Source organism: Rhinatrema bivittatum, chromosome 2, assembly GCF_901001135.1.
Source record: "Rhinatrema bivittatum chromosome 2, aRhiBiv1.1, whole genome shotgun sequence".
Taxonomy (NCBI): Eukaryota; Metazoa; Chordata; class Amphibia; order Gymnophiona; family Rhinatrematidae; genus Rhinatrema; species Rhinatrema bivittatum.
Window position 1 is genome coordinate 98955405 of NC_042616.1, and position 22932 is coordinate 98978336.

Here is a 22932-nt window from a genome sequence, read left to right on the forward strand (position 1 = left end):
ACTACATAGCCGATCAACCGCCTGGAGACCAGAGCGGTGCGTCTGGCGCTCATGCAGTTCCTGCCCTTAGTCAGGGGTCAGTCGGTCCGCGTCCTCTCGGACAATGCGACTACGGTGGCTTACATCAATTGGCAAGGGGGCACCAGGAGTCGTCAGGTAGCCCTCGAAGCCGTTCGTCTGATGTCGTGGGCGGAACGGTTCCTCGTTCGTCTGGCGGCTTCGCACATTGCAGGGGTGGACAACATTCAAGCGGATTACCTGAGTCGTCAAGCCCTGGACCCCGGAGAGTGGGCTCTCTCCGACGATGCGATGGCCCTCATCGTGCGGCGCTGGGGGATGCCCTCCATGGATCTCATGGCAACCGCCTCCAACGCCAAAGCCCCACGGTTCTTCAGCCGCAGAAGAGAGCGCTGCGCGGAAGGGGTGGACGCCCTAGTTCTTCCTTGGCTGTCCCGAATTCTTCTCTATGTCTTTCCCCCTTGGCCCCTGGTGGGCAAGGTGCTGAGACGGGTAGAGTTGCATCACGGATCGGTAATCCTAGTAGCTCCGGAATGGCTGCGACGGCCGTGGTTCGCAGATCTACTCAACATTGCGGTAGACGGTCCTCTTCGGCTCGCACACCTGCCTCGTCTCCTTCACCAGGGTCCGGTATTTTCGGATCAGGCGGAACACTTCTGTCTTGCGGCCTGGCTTTTGAAAGGAGGAGCCTCCTGCATGAGGGCTACGCTGTCTCCGTGGTAGACACTCTCCTCAGAGCGCGAAAGACTTCGACCTCGGTTGCTTATGTGCGGGTGTGGAAGGTCTTCGAAGTATGGTGTTCCGCACGGGGGGCCCACGCAACAGCGGCTTCGCGGCAGCAGATCCTGGCGTTCCTTCAAGAGGGGCTGGAGAAGGGTCTCTCCTACAATTCCCTGCGAGTGCAGGTATCTGCGCTGGCCTCCTTGGCTCGCTCTTCGGGAAGACCCGATCCCTCGTCTCATCCGGATATCTCACGGTTCCTGAAGGGAATCAAGCATCTGCGGCCGCCGGTGCGTCAGCTTTGTTCTTCCTGGAACCTTAATCTGGTGTTGCGGGCTCTAGCGGGATCTCCTTTCGAGCCGCTGCATCAGTCCTCCCTCAAGGATCTCACTCTGAAGACGAGTTTCTTGGTGGCAATAGCCTCGGCGAGGCGCATCTCGGAGCTCCAAGCTCTCTCCTGCAGGGAACCTTTCCTTAGGTTCTCGGATTCGGGAGTCTTCATCCGGACAGTTCCTTCGTTCCTGCCCAAGGTGGTCTCGGCGTTTCACTTGAACCAGGTGGTAGAACTTCCGTCCTTCCCACAGGACGCCCCTACATCTCTCAGGCGCCTAGACGTGAAGCGAGTCCTCTTGCGCTATTTGGAAGTGACGAATGAGTTTCGAGTTTCCGATCATCTTTTTGTTCTCTGGTCCGGGAACAGAAAGGGACAACAAGCGACGAAGACCTCCATTGCGCGCTGGCTCAAGGAAGCGGTGGCTTCAGCGTAAGGATCCTCCGATAGGTATCAAGGCTCATTTGCTGAGAGCACAGGCCACTTCCTATGCGGAGTCGCAGCACGTCTCCGTTCAGGAAATCTGTAGGGCAGCGACCTGGAAATCTTTGCACACGTTTTCCAGGCACTACCGGCTCCATTTGCCGGCAGCGGAATCCGGCTCCTTCGGGGACAGGGTTATCCGAGCAGGGTTCTCAGGGACCCACCCGGTTTAGGGAAGCTTTGGTACATCCCACCGTCTGGACTGATCCTAGTACGTACAGGGAAAAGAAAATTATTTCTTACCTGCTAATTTTCGTTCCTGTAGTACTTAGGATCAGTCCAGACGCCCGCCCTGGTCGTGATTGGATCTGGGGGTATACCTGCTCGAAACCGCTCTCTCCTGTCCTTTTGCTTAGCCTTCTTCTTTGGGGGCTAACTGTCTGCGTGTATTTGTTTCCGTTGTCAGTTCTCTTGGCAAGTTGTTCTGGTTCACAGTTTTTACAGTTTGACTTTGTGGATATGCTTGATCCATCCTCCTCGGTCTGTCCAGTTTTCTGACTTGGCTTTGATATTCTCGATACTGAGGACTAGGAGGGTTGCACCAGCTTATATGCCAGCACCCTCAGAAGTTTGCTCTGACTCCATCTGCTGGACGGGGGACACAACCCACCGTCTGGACTGACCCTAAGTACTACAGGAACGAAAATTAGCAGGTAAGAAATAATTTTCTTGTTTTACAGAGTATTTTTTACCACATGCCTTTATTGAATGGAATCCCAATCAATCAATAATTGTTTTGAATGCTTTTCCTTGTTCTCTATCTACTGCAGGTTTTCAGGACTTTTCAGTTAATTAGTATTTGCAATATAAATCAAAGTTAGCCTGCTTTCAAACCTAGCATGAGACCGCATATCAGCTGTGTACAAGGGCTTTCTTAGTAAGAAAAGAACATTTTTATGTTGCTGATACACATAAGGAAGACAATTTTCAAAAGTCATATCCATTTGGCATTGTATTTCAGTGTTTTAAGCAAGCATTTGTAAAACCAATTTGAAAGGATTTAAATGTGTCTTCTGAACTTGTGCAACTATCATCCAATATCTAATTTGTGCACAGTGTGCAAAATCCTTGAAAAATGGATACTTAAGTAGTTAGATGAGTTTGTCAGAACATGCTATTCTTGATAAAGAAGAAACCATGGTACAGAAACTTTATTACTATCATTATTGGATGAAATATACTCTACCATAGAGGAGAAGAAGTCAGGAATTCTGGTTCAGTTAGATAGAGCTTTGGCCTTTGATACAATATCTTATGCAAATCTTTTGGCACACTGACAGCATTGGAATGAGAGCTATGGTTTTAAAGTGATTTGGGTCTTTTTTTGGATGACAGGAACCAGAGGGTTTGTCAGTCTAAAGACTGGTCAGAAAACCCTGGAGGCTCAATATTAAAAAATATCCAGTTAACTAAGTTATCCAGATATAACTTATTCAGATAATTTAGAAAGGGATATTCCTTAGCGTTCAGGTAGGTCAATCCCAACGAGTGGGTTATGCACCTCTGCCAGCAGATGGAGATGAAGCAAAAGCTGACGTCACAGTTATATAGTTCCGCCCTGACATCAGCCCACCAGTATTCTCCATCTCCAGCAGATGGTGGACATGCATTTCCCTTCGGGGATTGCCTGTGAGTAAAAAAAAAAAAAAAAAAAAAAAAAAAAAAAAAAAGAGAGAGAGAACAAAATAAAGAAGTTGGAAAGGAGATGTCTTGCCTCCTGCGGTGATACTGTGCGGTCCCTCCCTCAGCAGATTGCCCTCAGTCTGGTAGCCTTGATTGGCATGGACCTAAATTCCAATTAGCAGTTGCAGGCCGAGAGAGGCTCAGTGGTGAAGGCTTTAGTCCTCTCTCCCCCTAGCCGGGACCTGTTCTTGCTCTCAACCAAGGAGGGCTGAGCTCAGGTAAAAGTTTTTAAACTTTTGAAAAAAAACCATCAAAAGTCAGCACCAGGAAGACAGCAGGAGAAGGGTATGTTTCTTCAGTGTTCGGCTATCTAGCTCACTTTTCTGGGGAGTTCTGTGAGGTGAGAAGAGAGTGCAGGCATGGCTGGTTGAGCAGCTGGTCTAGGCCCCGCTTCCAAGCATTTTGGCGGACAGTAGGCCACGGGGTACTTTTGCGCACTTTTTTGTTGCAGACCGTCAGCGCACACTTGCACATCCATGTGTGCGCCCAATCTCCTTTGTGTATGCAATTGGGCATTCCTTCTGGACGCACATCTTGTGTGCCCAGTTTAAGTATCAGTCCTGGGCGTCCAGTTTGGACATCCAATGGATCAAGTGGCCTAGACGCATGGGCTTGCTCTCACATTTTTTTTGCATCCATATTAGGTGCGATTGCACATGCGGGAAAGCTAGGCACTAGCCTTCATCGGACTGTGTGCTTACAGCTTGGCACCCGCAGCAAGAAACCTAAGTGCCTATCTATCTGTGCTGCCTGCCAGATCAGGGCCATTTAGCTGGAGCTTTCTTTTAGCCTGTGTCAGTACTGCCTGGATGTTTGGGGAAATTTGCCTCCTTCCAATTTTAGCGATGATGGTCTATCTCCTCGGTCTGAGGGGAGTGGGACCGAGGGAGACACTGCAGGGGTATCTCCTCCCCTAATTGCTCCGTGGGTCGAGTCCTCAGGGAACACTGGCTCGCAGGACATCATGTTAGGGCCTATGGGGCCTGGAATGGACTGGCCTCCTTTTCCTGAGTGGAATTCTTCCAAGGATTGGAGACATTTCTACAGGGCCAGTCTGCTGAAGCGGCAGTTCCTGCTATGGTAGGTCCAGGCACTCCAAGTGCTCCTCCGCCTGGCTCTCAGTCAAGCACCGAAGCGCAGTGAGGTCTGACAGAACTCTAATGCAGGTGGTTCAGGATGATACCCTCTAGATTTGGAGCCATATAGAACTCTTCATAGAGATGAGTTGCAGGGACAAATATCACAGACCCTGAAGACTCTCAGAGTGGCTGAGCCTGACTCCTTGGGGACACAGAAGAAGGATCCTATTTTGGTCACCCTGCGCAAGGCTTCTTGTTTCTTTCCCCTCTTGGAGGCAATCCAGGAGTTGAGTTCATCTCGGTGTAGTTGGCGCATACCACCAAGATGTAGATGGCACGCCCATCTCTATCAGCAAATAGTTGTATGCTTCATGCAGGGCCTGCTTCAATTGAAGCCTCCCCTAAAGCCTCCCGCTGTGTCTTGAGACCTCAATGTGATGTTAGCTCAGCTGATGAAAGCTCCTTTTGAACTGCTGCGCACCTCTGACCTGAAGTACCTGACCTGGAAGGTAATATTTTTGTGTGCAGTCACTTCAGCGTGCAGGATCAGCGATTTCTAGGCCTTAGTGACTTATCCACATTATAATAAGTTTTATCATGACAGGGTGGTCTTGCGTACACACCCTAAGTTCCTGGTGACGGATTTCCATCTGGGACCAGTCTGTCATCCTGTCAACATTCTTTCCCAGGCCCCATTTGCACCAAGGCGAACAAGCTCTGCCTAGTTTGGATTGCAAGAGAACCTTAGCCTTCTATCTGGAGTGGACAGAAGCCCATAGATAGTCCACCCAACTTTTTATTTCTTTAGATAGGAATAGGTTGGGAGTTGACGTTGCCAAACAGACATTTTCCAATTGACTAACAAATTGCATCTTCTTCTATTATGCCCAGATGGGACTGCATCTTGGGAGTCATTTCAAGGCTCATTCTAGCAGAGCCATGTGGCCCACTTGCGAGCAGTTCCCGTGGAGGAGATCTGCAAGGCTGCAACGTGGAGTTTCTCCTCACATTAGCATCTCACTACTGTTTGGATAGGGATATCCGAAGTGATAGTAGGTTTGGCTTGTCTGTCCTTCGGAATCTCTTTGAGGGGTAGAACCCAAATCTCCCTGCCTAGGGCCCATTGTTTGGTTTCAGGATATTTCCCCCTCTATTACCAACAGCATTGTAGTTGTTGTGACCATTGCCACAATGGTTGGTCCCCTTTTGTGTTGGGGAGTAGCCTGTAGGTAGGGATTCACCCATGTGTGAGGACTGCCATTCCGCTTGACCTAGGAGAAAGAGTTGCTTACCTGTAACAGGACAGCAGGATGTTAGCCCTCACAAAATCCACTCACCACTTCACAGAGTTGGGTTTCTCCCATTTTTTTTGTTTTAATTTTTATCATAATTCTATGTTACGAGACTGAAAAGGGACTCCATGTGGATGCGTGATATAGAGCATGCTCAGTATGCACAGTCAAAGTTCCAGAAACTTTGACGTAAGTTTTCCTTGCTGGGCTCCATTCGATGATGTCACCCATGTTTTAGGACTAACATCCTGCTGTCTTAGGAGAACACCTGTTATAGGTAAGCAACTCTGCTTTATTTTGGTCATTTCAGCCCATACTGGATCTCAAGGGGGTCAGCCTTCATCTGTGAGACACACATTTCAGGATGGAAACAGTGCGCTCTGACATAATAATGGTTCAGGCAGGGAAGTACCTCACGTCTTTGGATCTGATGGCAGCGATTCTGCATATTCCCATCTGGCAGGAACATAAGTGGTTCCTCCAGTTTGCCATCCTTGATCATCATTATCAGTTTCAGGCATTTCCTTTAGGACTAGCCACAGCGCCCAGGACCTTTTTTAAGGTCATGGTAGTAGTAATAATGGCCCTTCGCAAAGAGGTCATTTTATTTCACCACTATCTGGATGACTGGTTGATTCGAGCCAAGACATTGGAAGAGAATCTTTGCATTTCCCGCAGGGTAGTTTCCTTGCTACAGGACCTAGGCTGGGTGGTGAATCTGGCCAAGAGCAATTTGCAGCTGTCTCAGACTCTGGAGTATCTTGAGGTTCGATTTGATACAAGGCAGAGCAGAGTGTTTCTGCTGGAATCTCGAGCCCACTCGTTGATGCTGCCAGTCCGGTCCCTGTGAAACTGTTCGTCCAATTGTGTGGTCTTATCTACAGGTCCTGGGGCTGATGGCTGCCACATTAGAAGTGGTTCCCTGGGCAAGGGCACAAATGTGCCCTCTTCAGCGTGCCTTGCTTTTTCATTGGAGACTGCAGTTACAGAATTATGTGGTGAGGCTGTTCCTTCCATTAGAGATGAAATCCAAGTTGAATTGTTGGTTACACGTGGACCATCTCAGGAAGGGAATTTCCCTGTTGCAGCCATATTGGTTGGTACTCATGACAGATGCGAGCCTCAGCGGCTGGGGGGCTCATTGTAAGGAGTTGGTGGTGCAAGGGTACTGGAATGCAGTGGAGCAGCAGTGGAACATCAACAGACTGAAGGGCCAAGCAGTTTGATTGGCATGCCTGGAGTTTAATGAGCAGCTAGAGGCTCAGCAGTCTGGATAATGTCCGACAATGCAACAACGGTGGCTTACATCAATCATCAGAGTGGAACCAAGAGTTGACAGGTGTCGGAGAAAATAGATGCATTCATGTTATGAGCGGAGAAACATCTCCTAAGCATATCCACCTTTCACATTGCCGGAAAGGCCAATATCAGAGCCGATTTCCTGAGCAGGAAAAGCTTGGATTCAGGATAATGGGAGCTGGCAGACGAAACCTTTCAGCTCCTGCTGGACTGCTGGGGCCTACTGGATCTAGATCTGTCAGTGAACTTCAACAATGTGAAAGTTCCACAATTCTTCAGTTACAGGAGGAGGACCCAATACTGATGGGCATAGATGCTGTTGTTCAGGAGTGGCCACATGATGCCCTGCTGTTTGCGTTTCCTCCTTGGCCTTTGATAGGCAGGCTGGTACAGAAGATTGCAATTCAAACCAACAACGTCCTTTTAGTGGCTCAGGATTGGGCTCTTAGGCTGTAATAAGCTGATCTTCAGAGACTTCTGGTAGGCAGACCCTTCCGGCTATTGTCTCGGATGGGTTTGTTATGTCAAGGGCCCATTCTGCATGAGAATCAAGGTTGGTTCTGTCGTACAGTTTGGCCATTGAAAGGGCTCGGTTGTTAAAGCATGGATATTCGCCTTTTGTAATTTCCACTCTTCTTTGGGCCCAGAAATTTCATACTTCTCTAGATTACATTAGAGTTTGAAGGGTCTTTGAGGCCTGGTGTTCTGAGCAAGGTACTCAACCGCTCAAGGTGGATATTCCTTTGGTTTTGGAATTTTTATAGGATGGTTTGCTTAAGGGTTTGGTCCTTAAAATCTTGAAGGTTCAAGTTGCAGCACTGGCTTGTTACAGGGGAAGAGTCAATGGAGGGCCTTTGTCTTCCCATCCTGTTTCTTGCAGGGAGTTAAACATCTTTGCCTCTCATTGTGGCTTCCGGTGTCGTCATGGGATCTTAACTTGGTCCTCGATTTCTTACAGGTCCGATTTTTCATTCTCTTCGCTGCGTACTCTTTCCTTACAGCTCCTTACTTTGAAGACAGTTTTTCTGGTAACAATCTGTTCAGCTCAACAGGTCTCTAAGCTGCAGGCTCTTTCCTGCCATGAGCCTTTTGTCCATATGACTCTGGGTGCAGTTCAGCTTCAGATTGTGAATTCATTTTTGTTCAAAGTGGTTTCAGACTTTCATTTGGATCAGTCCATTTCTCTGCCTGCCTTGGACAGGGACAGAGATGAAGTGGAGTGCCGACTTTTGTGTTCCTTGGACGTCAAGCGTCATTTACTGTGGTACTTGGAGGTGACTGTTTGGAAGTCTGATCACTTGTTTGTGCTCCATGGTGGAGGTAAACAGGAAGCACCAGCAATGCGGGCAATGATTGCCCGCTGGGTTAAGGAGATCATTATGGCAGCTTATGTGGCTGCTGAGATTGCCTTATGGAAGTAGATTACAAGGGCTCAGGTGGTATCGTGGGCAGACCTTTTTTTGTTGTCACCTGCTGAAATTTGCTGAGTGGCGACATGGTCATCTTTGCATACCTTCTCCAAGCATTACCACTTGAATGTTAGGGCTAGGGAAGACACCACTTATGCGTGGGCGGTTTTGACTGGAATGCCGGCAGCCTCAAGCCCTTTTTGGGATTAGCTTTTGTACATCCCACTCTTTGGGATTGACCTACTCAAATGCTAAGAAAGGAGAAATTACTACTTACCTTATAATTTCCTTTCCTTTAGTGAAGGGTAGGTCAATCCCAGGACCTGCCCTCTGCTGCTGGATTTGAATTTTGTGCTTAGCCTTCTTAGGGCAAGCGATGCAGAGTTTGAGTCCTGCTCTTCATTGATTAACTGGTAAGTGACTTCTGTAGTCCTTATTTTGCTAGATATGTTCCTTTTTTTGGCTGAACTCAGTGTTTCTGTTGGTTGAGAAACATGAATCATTGCCTGTTGCTAATAATGTTCGAGTTTAATCAGGTTTGTCCATAGTTTGGCTGATGTCGGGGTGGGACTATACAGCCGTGACATCTTCGTTTGCTCTGTCTCCATCTGCTGACAGAGGTGCATAACCCACTCGTTGGGATTGACCTACCCTTTACTAAAGGAAAGGAAATTATCAGGGAAGTAGTAATTTCTCCTTTAGCAGCATAGCTATGCTGCTGAATATAACTGGATAAGTTATATCCAGATAACTTTAGAGCTCCTGTTCAGCAGGACAACCAGATAAGTTGCCCCTCCTTGAACCGCCCATTGCCTGCCCCCAAGATACTGGCTGCTACTTATACGTAGTGTTTCAATTTTGGTCCCTGGATGTAGGAGTGCCTCAAGGCTCAATATTATTGGCCGCACTTTTTTAAACATATGTTTAAGTTTATTGAGTAAATTTTTATTTGCATTGGGTCTAATTTATAGTTCCTTCGCCAAAAGCTACCAGACTAGTTTTCACCAGAGAGCACGCATTTTCGATAGCTGGACCCATACTATGGAACTCAATTCCCTCTGAAATGCGTCTAATTCAAGATAAAAACTTATTTAAGAAAGCTGTCAAACATTATCTTTTCCTTCAAGCTTTTCCATCACTCAAGAACAGGTGTAGTTATGCCATCCAAATATTAGAACCCTGGTTCTTACAGCCTGGATATTAAGATGGTAGCTGTGTAGCCTCTGAATCTTTGAGGATGTGTCTTGGGTTCTTCTGGCTTCCAGTAAGGACTCCACCTGGAAGTCCTATGGATTGAATTGGAGGAGGTTTGCTTTGTGCTGTAAGAGAAAAGCCCTATATCTTTATCCTATTCCTCCAAAAGCTGCTTGATTACTTCTACGTTTTTTAGGGTCAGATCTCAAGATCAACTCAGTAAAAGTTCATTGTAGTACAATTAGTGCCTGTCACCACTATGTAGAAGATAGGCCAATCTTTGTACAGTCTTTAGTTGTCCAAGTCATGTGGGGCTTGCTTCATTTGAAGCTTCCATCAATCTTCTTGCTGTATCTTGGGACCTCAATGTGGTACTGACCTAGCTGATGAAAGGTCCCTTTGAGCCTCTATACACCTGTGAGCTGAAATACCTGACCTGGAAGGTCTTTTTTTTGTTTTGTTTTTTAGTGGTGGTCATTTCAGCCTACAGTCAGGTCGATCCAGTAAAGTGTGCTCCGTCGGAGCGCACTGTCACCCTGCTCTGGACGCGTGTTTTCCCTTACCCCTTATTCAGTAAGGGGAGGAAAACACGCGGCCCACCCGCGGCACCTAATAGCGCCCTCAACATGCAAATGCATGTTGATGGCCCTATTAGGTATTCCCGAGCGATCCAGTAAGTAAAATGTGCAGCCAAGCCGCACATTTTACTCTAAGAAATTAGCGCCGCCCAAAGGTCGGCGCTAATTTCTTCCGGCGCCAGGGAAGTGCACAGAAAAGCAGTAAAAACTGCTTTTCTGTGCACCCTCCGACTTAATATCATAGCGATATTAAGTCGGAGGTCCCCAAAAGTAAAAAAAAGAAAAAAAAAAAAATTAAAAATTTTGAATTCGGCCCGCGGCTGTCGGGCCGAAAACCGGACGCTCAATTTTGCTGGCGTCCGGTTTCCGAGCCCGTGGCTGTCAGCGGGCTCGAGAACCGACGCCGGCAAAATTGAGCGTCGGCTGTCAAACCCGCTGACAGCCGCCGCTCCAGGCCAAAAGGAGGCGCTAGGGACGCGCTAGTGTCCCTAGCGCCTCCTTTTCCTCGTTTGCACCGCGTCGCCTCATTTAAATACTGGATCGCTCGCACCGGCGAGGGGCCGGTGCGCGCGCCGGGAGAGCGGGCGTTAGTCCGCTCTCCCACGGACTTTACTGGATCGGGCTGAGTGTCAGTAAGCAGTAAGCTCTAGACTCTGACTTTAAAAAAAAAAAAAATTATTCCGCTTTTCAGCAGTTCAAAGCTGTATTATCATCCACCTTGTACAAACTTTTTCACACAAAGCTTACGTTCCTGTCAAAAATAGTATGACGAGGGTGTCTTACTATTGATACATTACCAGTCAATCATTCTTCCATCATTTTTTCCCAAGCCACGTTTCCACAAAGGAGAACAAGTACTGCTTCACAGTTTAGACTACAAAAGTGTCAAAGTCTACTTATTTGGAGTAGACTGAAGACGTTAGAAAGCCCACACTGCTTTTTGTTTCTTTTAATGCTAACGAACCTGGGATTGCCATTGCCAAATTTTCTATTGAACTGGCTAGCAGATAGATTCTTCTGTCATACCCAGGTGGGCCAAGTATGGTGGGCCATGCCAAGGTATATATTGTCGAGCCATAGCCACATCAGTGGCCCATCTAAGATCAGTCTCCATGGAGGAGATCTTTCAAGGCTGTGACGTGGAGTTCTCTCCACACATTCATGTCACAATATTGTTTGGAGAGGGATTCCCAACTCAACAGTGTTTCAGCCACTTTATTCTGAAGAATCTTTTTGAGGTGTAGAACCCAATTCGCATTTCTCCTTAGGCCTGATATTTTGGTTCCAGACTACCCTACAAAACACATAGGTCAATATTAACAAGTTATCCATATAAATGGCTAGTTTTGCATATTTATCTTGCTTAAACAGCTAAATCTTAGCTGAATAAATCATTATCTAGCTAACATTTAGCCAAATAAGTAAGGAGTGTGTTGGGGGCATTCCGGTGCAGTGTTGTTAGCTGAGAAGCTTATCCGGTTAACTCCAATATTTGGAATCCAAAATTTGAAGTTAGCCATATAAATTATTAGGTTAACTATAGACTTTCCAGAGAATAGGTTCTGACTAACTTTACAGTTAACTGGCTATGCTCAAAAGAAAAGAGGCGATGAAGTGGCAAAGAGCTAGCTGTTAAAAAAAAAAATCATGGGCCTATTGGACTGAATACAGCCTATCATCCTAATTCCAAAGGCTCAGCCCTGCTGGGCCAAGCCTGCAGTCTCCTCCATAAAAGCCCTCTGTCTATTTAAAAATAAAAACAACATACTTAGCGCCAGCAGAAGCACTTAGCCAAGATCTTGGTAGGCTGCTACCACGATCTGGGCTGAACATTAAGCTACTGCAAGAGTGGCAGGGTAAGGGTTTGGTGGGTGGTGCAGGGGAGGCAGGGAGAATCCTGGAGATTTTAAAAATTTATACCAGACTAGGGAGAGGGGGATATGGGTAGGGAACACGACAGGCAACATCCCAATCCATATACTTTAAAAAACTAGATAGAAGGGATTTTATTTATGTATTTATTTATTTACTTTTATATACTGACATTCATTGGAGTACATCACATCGGTTTATATTATAACTGTTGGAATAGTATGACAAGGGTGTCTTACTATTGATACATTATAACATTAAACATTAAGGACTGAACATTCAAATTTTAAAACTTAGGCTAAGGTGCCTTGTAACAAATACAATATAGCATTTAACCATTTTAACTTAGGCTAAGGTGCCTTATAACAAATACAATATAGCATATAAGCATCTTAACATGAGATTAAGGTGTCTTAATGATACATGGAAACATTGGAGAGGAGGAACATGGTAACAGAGAGTGAGACATAGTAAACAGTGAGAAAATAGGGGTAGGATGGAGCGGGGGGGATTAGTCTGTGTGTTGGTAGGCTTTTTGGAATAGCCATGTTTTCAATTGGGTTTTTTTTTTTAATGATTGGGTGAAGGGTTCCAGTCTTAGTTGGGTGGGCAGCTTGTTCCAGAGGGAGGGGCCTGCTACTGAAAAGGTATGTTGTCTGGTGGAGGTAAGGTGAGCTAGTTTTGTGTGAGGGATGGCAAGCAGGCCTGTGTTTTGGGACCACAGGTTTCTCTGGTAGTCATGGGGTTGGGGAGAGTCTTTTGGCCATTTGATTTTTTCGTTGTTTATGGTTTTGTGCAGGAGGGTGAAGATTTTGTATTGTGACCTGTACGTTATGGGGAACCAGTGGAGTTCTTTTAGAATGGGGGTGATGTGTGGTGAGCAGTTGGTGTTTGTGAGAGATCTGGCTGCTGCGTTTTACAGAAGCTGGAAAGGTTTGGTGGTGGAGGCAAGGAGTCCGAGGAGGAGGGAGTTACAGTAGTCCAGCTTGGAGAGTATGAGGGATTGTAGTACTGTGCGGTAATCGTGGTTGAATAGTAGAGGTTTGAGGCTTTTGAGGACTTGAAGCTTGTAGTAGCCCTCTTTGATTGTTAGGTTGATATGTTTTTTCATGTTGAGTTCGAGTCAAGGATGATACCAAGGTCTTTTACTTCGTTAGTGAGATTGGTGTTTGGTTGAGTGGGGGTGATGTCTTGGATGGTTTTTGTGGTGGGTTTGTGTGAGATGTGTAGAATTTCTGATTTTTTTGTGGTCGAGAGTGAACGATGAGTGAGGAGGTTTTTTATTTGGATGGAGAGGGATTCCCATAATAAGATGGTTTTTGGTATGTTTTCTTTGATGGGGAAAAGAATCTGGACGTCGTCTACATAGATATAATATGAGAGGTCCAGGCTGGAGAGGAGTTTACAGAGAGGGAGTATATATATATATTGAACAGGGTGGAGGGGAGAAAGAATCCTTGAGGTACGCCGTGGGGGAGTGGAAATTGCTCTGATTCGCAGTTGTTGAGGCGAACTTTGTAGGATCTGTTGGATAGGTAGGATCTAAACCATTTGAGGGTGTTTTCACCTAGCCCAGTCTCCATTAGTCGGGTTAGTAGTATGTCATGATTTATGGTATCGAATGCAGCAGAGATGTCCAGTAGGATGAGAAGGTAGGAATGACCGGCATCGATGCCTCTTAGAGCGCTGTGTCTGTGAGGGTTAAGAGGAAAGTCTTGGTGCTGAGAGATTTTCTGAATCCGTGTTGGGTGGGATACAGAATGCTTTGGTTTTCTAAGTATTCAGAGAGTTGGAGATTCACTTGCTTCTTGATGATCTTGGATATGAATGAGAGATTTGAGATGGGTCTGTAGTTGGAGAGGTCGGTGGGGTTGAGATGTGTTTTTTTGAGAATGGGCTTCAGGGAAGATGCCTTGTTCAAGTGAGGTGTTTATTATGTCCGCGATGGGTTTGGCGATGAGATCTGGGATGAGTTTGAGAGTCTTGACTGGGATGGGGTCAATGGGGTGTATGGCTGGATTTATTTTCTGAATGATTTTCTTTACTTCGGTTGAAGCGATAAGTTCGAAGTTGGACCAAGTGGGGGGTGCAGTGATGGGCAGGGTTGGGATTTCTTTGTTTGTGTGGGGTTTGGGGGTTATGAGTTTGGTAATTTTATCTGAAAAGAAGCGGCCAAGTTCTTCGCAGGTCTTTGCGTTGCTGCCTGTGGTTGGAGAAAGGTGGTTGGGTTGCGTCAGTTTGGAGACGAGGTCAAATAGGGCTCTGGGGTTGTATTGGTGTTGATGGATTTTCTTTCCGTAGAATTCTCGCTTGGCTTTATCGGTATCGGTTCTGTAGATGTAGAGTAACGTTCTGTACCTGTCGAGGTTGGGTGGAGTAGGATGTTTTCTCCAGGTTTTTTCAGCTTGTCGGCGTAGTCTTTTGGTGTTTTTCAGCTTAGGGGTGTACCATGGTGTTTTGTGGGGGTTGTTGTTGGTGATTGCTTTGGAGATGATGGGGCATTTGGTTTTGGCAATTTCAGCGTTTGATGTTAATCCAGGAATTGATGGCCATGTTTGGATCGTTGAGGTCTAAGGTGGTTATGACGCTGGAGTAAGGTCTTCGCTGGAGCAAGGATTGTGGAAGTTGATGTATTTTTTGGAGTTGTTGTATTCAGTGTGGATGGTTTTGAGTTGAAGGGTGGTCTGGGTGAATTTATGGTTTGACCATGGGATGCTACTCACATGGTGGTGATGGGAGGGCTGTTGGAGGTTGAGATTTTGTTGTTGATGAATATCAGATCGAGGGTGTGTCCTGATTTTTGGGTCGGGGAATATATGATTTGCTTGAAACCCATTGCAGTTACAGTGTCAAGGAGGAGTTTGCATTGAGGTGGGAGGGGGGTGGTGTCCATAGGGAGGTTGAAGTCTCCTAATATAATTGCAGGTAGGTCCATGTTGATTTGGGAGGAGATGGTTTCAATGAGGGTGGATAGCTTGTCATCTAGGCATTTAGGGGAGGTGTATAGTAGGAGGATTTGGAGGTTTTTAGATTTGAAAAGGCCTATTTCTAGGGGGGTGATATGTTGATGGGGATGTATGTGAGGTTGAAATTTTAAGGGCCAGAAGGAGAAGGCCACCTCCTTTTTTTTTTGGTCTGGGTAGGGAGAAGATGTTGTATGTTGCGTGAGGAAGTTGGTTGATTAGGGCTGTGTCTGATTTTTTGAGCCATGATTCGGTGATATACAGGATGTCGGGGTGGTTATCTGTTAGGAGGTCGTGTAGAATGGGAATTTTTTTGGAGATGGATTGTTCATTGATGAGTAGCAGAGTTAGTATTGATAGAGCCGTGAGGGGGGTGTTGTGGGAGGTGGGGATGGGGGTGAGGCGTCGGGTGTGAGGGGATGTGGTGTCTTTTTGAGTGGGGGGCAGTTGCAGTTGAGAGGGGGTAGTTTGGGGTATGTATGCATGGTGTTGCTAGGGGGAGAGGGTAGTGTGGGGGTAGGTGGATTTAGGGCATTGGTTCAGTGTGATGGGGTGTCCCCCGATGTTGGTCTTGGAGTGGTGGGGGGGTGGCTTTGGGGTTTGGATGGTAGGTTTGCAAGACATGGATCTGGGGTTAGGGGAAGAGATTGTCCTTTGAAGTAGCTGGGGAACGGTGGGTTTCATGAGTGAGCGGGGTGATGGCTGGTGGCGGTCTTCTCGGTGCGCACAAAGGGGCAGGCTCCTTTGTTGTGCTCCTTCTTGTGCGCGACGCCCGGGGACAGCCGCAGTTTAAAAGCTCACCCATCGTTGCTTCGATGATGTCGTCGTCACGTTCAGGACATAGGAGGTCGCCTTGAGGTAGGCTGCGAAAGAAGCCGGGGGGTGGAGTGGCTGGCGTCCCGGTCGGAGATCTCGTAGGTTGGCTGGGCTTTGGGCCTAGTCGCTGGCCTGGTCACAGGCCTCGGGCCTGGTTGTGGGTGCAGGTTCCCGGCTGCTGGATATTAGGGAGGAGATTGTAAGGGCCGAGCCTTTGGAGCTAGGACGGGAGGGAGAAGGGGCACTGTGTTTTGGCTAGTAGGCCTGTGAATTTTTTTTGTAATGTTTTTAATACCTAGCACTTTGCGACTTAACAGATTATTTTCTTTTGAATAGCCAGTTAAATCTAAAGTTATCTGGCTTATCATAGCTGGATAATTTTATACCTAACCAGCAATATTCAAAAAAATATCCAGTTGTATTTAAAGTTATCTGGCTACGGTTAGCTGGATAACTATTTGGGGATATTCAGTGGGACATTTATCCCACTAAATATCCAGGACCAGCTATCCAGTTAACACTAGCTGGATAACTTGTCTGATCATTGGTTTACTAAATATTATCCCCATAAGAATTACAAAAATGGAATGTTGCCACCAAAAACAGTTTTTTGCCCGTTGGCAGTGTTTCGGATTTGTCCCTTTTTCATTTGGGGCAGTCTGTAGCTAGATTTCCCCATGTGTGAGGACTGCCATCTTACTTGTCCTCGGAGAAAACAGAGTTGCTTACTTGTAGCAGATGTTCTTCGAGCAAAGCAAGCTGTCAGTCCTCACAAAAGCCACCAACTTCCCTTTAGAGTTGCCTTCTCCAAATATAAGCTAAATTACAGACTGAAGGGGACCCCTGCATGGATGTGTGGCAGTATGGTATACTGCACATATTATGTAAACTGTAGAAACTTTGAAGTAAAAGTTCCATGCTGGATTCCATGTAATGATGTCAACCATGTGTGAGTACTGCTGTCCTTGGAGAACACCTGATGTAGGTAATCAACTCTGCTCTACACCGTTTGCGGATGATTGATTATGGTATTGTGCTTTTGAATGTCCTTGAAAAAATTGCTCATTGGAAGCCTGAGATTGGCTAGAATTTGTCATATGATCATACAGTTCTATGAATGGCTTTGCAATAAGATGACTGGTTAAATCTTATAACTGGGTATCAGTATTCATGGGGGGGGGGGGGGGGTTGTAATTTAAAAGATATGATGGCATTTAATGTTGGAGTTGACCAGAGATTCTCTGTCCATTTTCAGTTCGTGGTATGGAAGGTCTCCGGAAGCAGGCATTTGCCAAAACAGTGTCAGGATGTACATAAATATGTCCACAAGCTCGACGAAGATTTAAATACAGTTTTTAGAAACAAAAAATAAATAGGGACATGTACAGGAATTTTTACATAGATGACGGAATTTGATCAAAGGGACTTTATAGTATATAAAAATTGTTTTGGTTGAAGTATGTAGTTTTAAGAAGACCAGTATTATAAAAAATGTAATAAGCATAAAAAACAATAAAAGAAAAAATGGTATATAATTTGAACATAGTGGTTATGCTATTTGCAGCAACACAGTGCTGAATAGACTACTTTGATGCTTCCTGTTTGTTAAATAAACATTTTTGTTGACTCCATTTGGTATTTCTTAGGTGGTTTTTAATAATTTCTTATGATTCATCTACTTTTGAGGTTGATCTAGTTAAAAAAAAATTAGTATAAAAAGCATTCAGTAGTGTAAATTATACATTCTTCTAGAATCCCTTCATACAGTCATGAGAAATCATTGTTATCTTTTATTTATATACTGTTTCATTGCTAAAATAGCACACAGGGTGAGTTGACAATACTACATAAGCATAAATATACAATGAAAGTCAAATTCCATATAAACTTTGACTTTAATTCCTTGCATGTATCTTAGATATACATACAAAGCTCTTGGAAAATAATGAAACTTGAGCAATTTTATTATTGGGCTGGTAAATGTAAAAGGACTAATGGCAAATGGCCAACTGTATGAAGACTTTCAGTTCCAGTGGTGTTTTCACCCTGTGGGGAAGGGAAGCCAATAAAACAAAGAACAGAAAAGAAGCATTTTCATCGGTGCCAAATCTTACTTAACCTTTGGTGCTCTCCTTAAGGTTTGAACTAAGGTAGCGAAACATCCTGATTTTGGCAGAATACTACTAGTTCTATAAACATCTTTCCTATCATGATCTACTTATTTTTTAGATAATTATACATTTGGTGTGGTGTTTTCTTACTCTTTGTGTTTATTTTAACCTCGAAAGTATATGCAGAATGAGAATAAAAAAAATTGTCATCATGTACTTTAAGTATATAGGCCATACCAATGAGCCTAAGTGCTGGCTACTATTATTTTATTCTTTTAATATTATGAAATTTCAATGATTGAAGAACGTTGCTAAATGTAACCCTGAATCCATATGCTAAAGTTACTAAATGTAACAGTGCAGAAACAGAGAATTAGGAACTATAAGAAGACAAAAGTTTAATTTATATAAATATCTATATGGTTCAAGGTTATAGATGTAATTTTCAAAAGGGTTTTTGTGTGTAATTGGACTTTTGAAAATTGCTATGATATATGCTCCTTTTATACGTGTAAATCCTTATGAAAAGTACCTCCTATATAATTAAAATGCATGCATGGCATTAATATCTTGAATTACCTTATATCAAATATTTTATGTTTTTTCTTTTGATTGGGCAACAGGTGCTGCTGTCATGCTCCCATGTATTTCACAAAGTAAGTAATTTGTTCTTAACTTTTCTTGTAAAAAGTATGATGTAATCACTAATAATTTTAATAGGAAATCTAAGCTTTTAATAAAATGTAAATCACTGCAGAAGTCCAAGGTATTTCATTAATAACTCTAGTTACAATTTGAAAAACCTGACTTTAGACCATTGATCTGACTAGACAGCTCCAGCCTGCCTTAGCTTCTTGATTCAAATCTATCGTCCTGCAAGAAACTTATGTTCTGAACTCAGTGTTTACTTGATGTTCCCAGCCACCAATCTATTAGGCTTGTTGAATTTAGAGACAGTTTGTTTTCAAGTTACAGGGCCAATATGGTAGAATGACCTACCCTTTGCTTTAAGGAAAATATACTGCTGCAAAACATTCTGGAAGATACTAAAAGCTCACCTAGTCAGGGAAATTTTTTATACCTCATAAAGTTAGTCTGTTTTCAATTACTCTAATTTTTTCTGTTTTGTATGAGAGTGCTCAGTTGTTTTTATTTTATATTTTGTTCAATTATTTTTTATAATGGATATTTTTATTGTCTGCTGTTTAGAACCTTGGATAATGCGGCTTATACATTTTTTAAATAAATATTTGTTCAAATGGACAGACTGAGTCAGCCCGTTTTAGCCATTATAGCGATAGACTTGAGGTTCCAATTTCTCTAAGAAAATCAAGACTAAAAGGCCATAGATGCAGGAAGTGAAATCTGGATTATCTTATTCCTTCTCTTATGTTATGGATCTATCTGGTCTCCTAACCTATATTATCCATTCTGTTTTTCTCTCATGAGTTCTCTGAAAGAAAAGCTGGCTATTAAATTCTGTAAACTAAGGTTCATTAGTACTTGTACAAAGTCCTAAATAGTTTCCGCTTTTGTTTTACTATTTATTTATTTATTTACTGTTTTGCAATAAAATATTGAACAAAGTACTTTACAATAAAATAATAATAAAAAATGACGAACAAATGTAAAATGGAAGAAAGCAAAATTACATACATAAAATTATAAATTAACTAAACTAAGATAGTATTTAAAAGCAAAAAATGGAAATAAAAGAGAAAGAAGTACAAAAATAAGTAAGCCCTGGTAACGTCTGAACATAAAAATGGTAAAACATTAAGTGGATTCTGTGTGGGAAGTGGCTTTTGTAAATAGGTATGTTTTTAACAATTTCTTGAATTCTTTGGGATTTGAAATTTTACGAAGTGTAGTCGGGAAAGATTTTCATAACAGCGGACCTGCGACTGAAAAGCCCTTTTCCTGGTGATGTCTCATTGAGCCATGGAAGGGATGTCTAGTAAATTTTTGTCTAGTGACGTTAAATGCCTAGTTGGTTTATAAATCCAAAGGCTGGAACAAGCCAGATTGAAGAGGGGTTATATAATAGTGAATGGACAATAGATAATAACTTATAGAGGATTCTAAATTTAATCGGTAACCAATGCAGAAAGAATAAAATTGGAGTAATATGACTTTTAGAGAGTGAACCAAGCAAAATACGAGCAGCTGAATTTTCTATAAATTGCTCCTCCGTCAAGCTTCTGCCTCTTTGTCTTAAAGAAGGATTTCTGTAAAAAGAAAAAAAAAAACAGAAAATGAGTCTCTATACTTTTTTCTTAAACTATCAAACAAACAATGGGGTAGATTTTAAGACATGTGCACCTTGTGTGCGCCAAGCAGCGCTACATTCCCCCGTTCCCTACCCCCCTACCCCACCTTCCCTTCCCCTACCTCCCCTGCCCTTCCCCCCCTACCTTTTTCTTTTCTTTTTTTTTTTGTTTGTTCTAAAACTTACTTCAGCCCTGGGGCTGAAGTAAGTTGCTTGCGCCTGCCGAGCAGCAAATGGCCGCTGTGCCAGGAGCCTCTGACCTTGCCCTGCCTCTGGACAGCCCCACCCTACCCCCTCCCCACCCCTTTTTGCAAGCCCCGGGACTTACACATGTCTCGGGGCTTTACACGCATCGCCGGGCCTTTATAAAATAGGCAACGGCCAGCCCGCAATCCTGGGCACATCGGCAAATGGCCGCTGTGCTTGGAGGCTCCGGCACCGCCCCACCCCGCCCACTCTCCGCCCATTTTTTCAAGCCCCGGGACATATGCGCGTCCTGGGGCTTGCGTGCGTTGCCGAGCCTATGCGGCTTTTAAAAGGGTTACGCGCGTTACCCTTTCAAAATCCGCCCCATAGCTTTCATCCCAACTTTTGGCAACAAATTCCAGAGCTGAATTATGCATTGAGTAAAAAAATATTTTCTCTTATTAGTTTTAAATGTATCAACTAATAACTTTATTTTGTATCCCCTAGTCTTTGTACTTTTTGAAAGAGTAGACAGCTAATTAACGTTTACTCATTTCATTACACACTCATTATTTTATAAACCTCTATCATATCTCCCCTCAGCGTCTCTTCTCCAAGCTTAAGAGCCCTAATCTCTTTAGCCTTTCTTCATAGGAGATTCGTTCTAACCTCTTTATCATTTTGGTCACCTTTCTCTGTACTTTTTCTAATTCACTAAATCTTATTTTTCAGATATGGTGACCAGAACTACACACAATACTCAAAATGAGGTTGACCATGCAACGATACAGAGGCATTATAATATTCTCTGTTTTATTCTCCATTCCTTTCCTAATAATCCCCAGCATTCTATTTGTTTGTTTGACTCCTGCTGCACACTGAGCAGAAGATTTCAACATATTATCAACAATGATGTCTAGATCCTTTTCCTGAATGATGGTTCCTAATGTGGAACCTTGCATTGTGTAACTATAATTTGGGTTACTCTTCCCTGCACACGGTTCCCGGCGCGCGCACGTGGATGCGCCAATTTTATATTGGCACGTGCAAGTGGACAAGAATGCCGACTCGCGCACGTAAGGGGAATAAATTTTGTAAGAATAGTATGGCAACGCAATAGGCCCTTTCCCCAGTTCCTTCTTAGTACGCTCCAACTTACCTGCTCTCCGGCGCGTAGTAAGTTGCGTGAGCCAGCTGGCTGCTGGCGCGTGCTTCAGCAGGATCGCCTAATGGCACTGTCCTGGCCTGCCCTTGCCCCTCCCTGCCCCTTTTTTCACATCGGTTCTTCCGCACATACCAGGAGATACGTGTGTGACTGCGGCGCTTTGAAAATGCACGCGACGCATGTATCTCCCGGTATTGGCGAGCACTGGCCTTTTAAAATTAGGCCATAATTTTATTACTTTGCATTTGTCCACATTAAATTTAATTTGCCATTTGCATGCCCAGTCTTCCAGTTTTGCAAGGTGCTTTTGCAATATCTCACAATCCTCTTGTAATTTATTTTTAATTAATTAATTTATTTATTATTTTTATATACCGACATTTGATCTCAATTGAGATATCACACCGGTTTACATTCAGGTACTGTAGGCATTTTTCTATCCCTAGAGGGCTTACAATCTAAGTTTTTGTACCTGAGGCAATGGAGGGTAAAGTGACTTACGCAAGGTCACAAGGAGCGACAGCAGGACTCAAACTCTGGTCACCTGGTTCATAGTCCACTGCTCTAACCCCTAACAAAAATCTAGCACCAGCAAATGATATGATGTTCTGACAATGTATAGCTCTAGGAGTGATCCTTCTATTTTACCACCACTGTAAGAGGCATAGGCCTTATCCTGCAGTTTTATTGGTCCAGTATGAAACATACAATGTGACTTCTTATTCCCAGAATTTGATGAACATCTTTGTGCCAGAAAAGTTTACAAGTCTCAAATTTGGATGAATCAAACTTTTGTTGTCTAAGGGGGTCATATTCTATGCGTATTGCACGCGATAAGGGACGTTTCGCATGCGAAAAGTCCCTTATCACGTGCGATACCAAGATCGGGGCGGCATCAGCCCTGGAAGAGGAGTGGCACCGGGGCTGACGCCACGAAGACTTCGCAGACAGCGAAAGATACGCCTCTTTATCGCTGCCAGTTTCGCGCCGAATAACTACACCTTTTATGGTGTAGTTATTCGGCACAATGCTGGCAGCGATCGCACTGCGGAGGTGCGATCGCTGCCGGCTATCACAGGACCGCCCCCCTGCCCCCCATTAGCGCATGATTCAGGGAGCCCTGCGACGTTGGTAAATGTAGGCCTAAGTGCAGTTATAGCTGCCAAAAATCACAGGTTAGCTAAGATACAGGGTCATTCTTCAAATCGATGCGCCATTATTGCATGTGTTAGGACATTATCGCAAATTGAAAATTTTAATGAGAGAAAGGGGAGGAGTTTGGGCGGGGTTTAGGCGAGGTTTAGGAAAATGAGAAGCCGGTAGCGCTGCGGGTGATAATGTTTCGGACATTATCGCTGGCAGTAGTGCCGGAAATAACTACACTTTTTCCATTGGCGCTACGGGGGTGATAGTGTGCAGCATGGCCGCAATCGGGCTACTTACTACCACCCCCTGCCCCTTATT

At 44.4% G+C, this 22932-nt stretch overlaps 1 protein-coding gene across 8 annotated transcripts in view; it reads left to right on the plus strand.

Annotated features, from left to right (window-relative positions):
• Positions 1–22932, plus strand: part of RNF32 (ring finger protein 32) — a 170817-nt gene that overhangs the window by 60693 nt on the left and 87192 nt on the right. For all 8 annotated transcript variants that reach the window (XM_029588487.1, XM_029588483.1, XM_029588490.1 and 5 more), the window contains one exon: positions 18472–18504. In XM_029588487.1, the coding sequence (XP_029444347.1) occupies positions 18472–18504 (33 nt within the window). The remainder of the gene's footprint in view (positions 1–18471; positions 18505–22932) is intronic.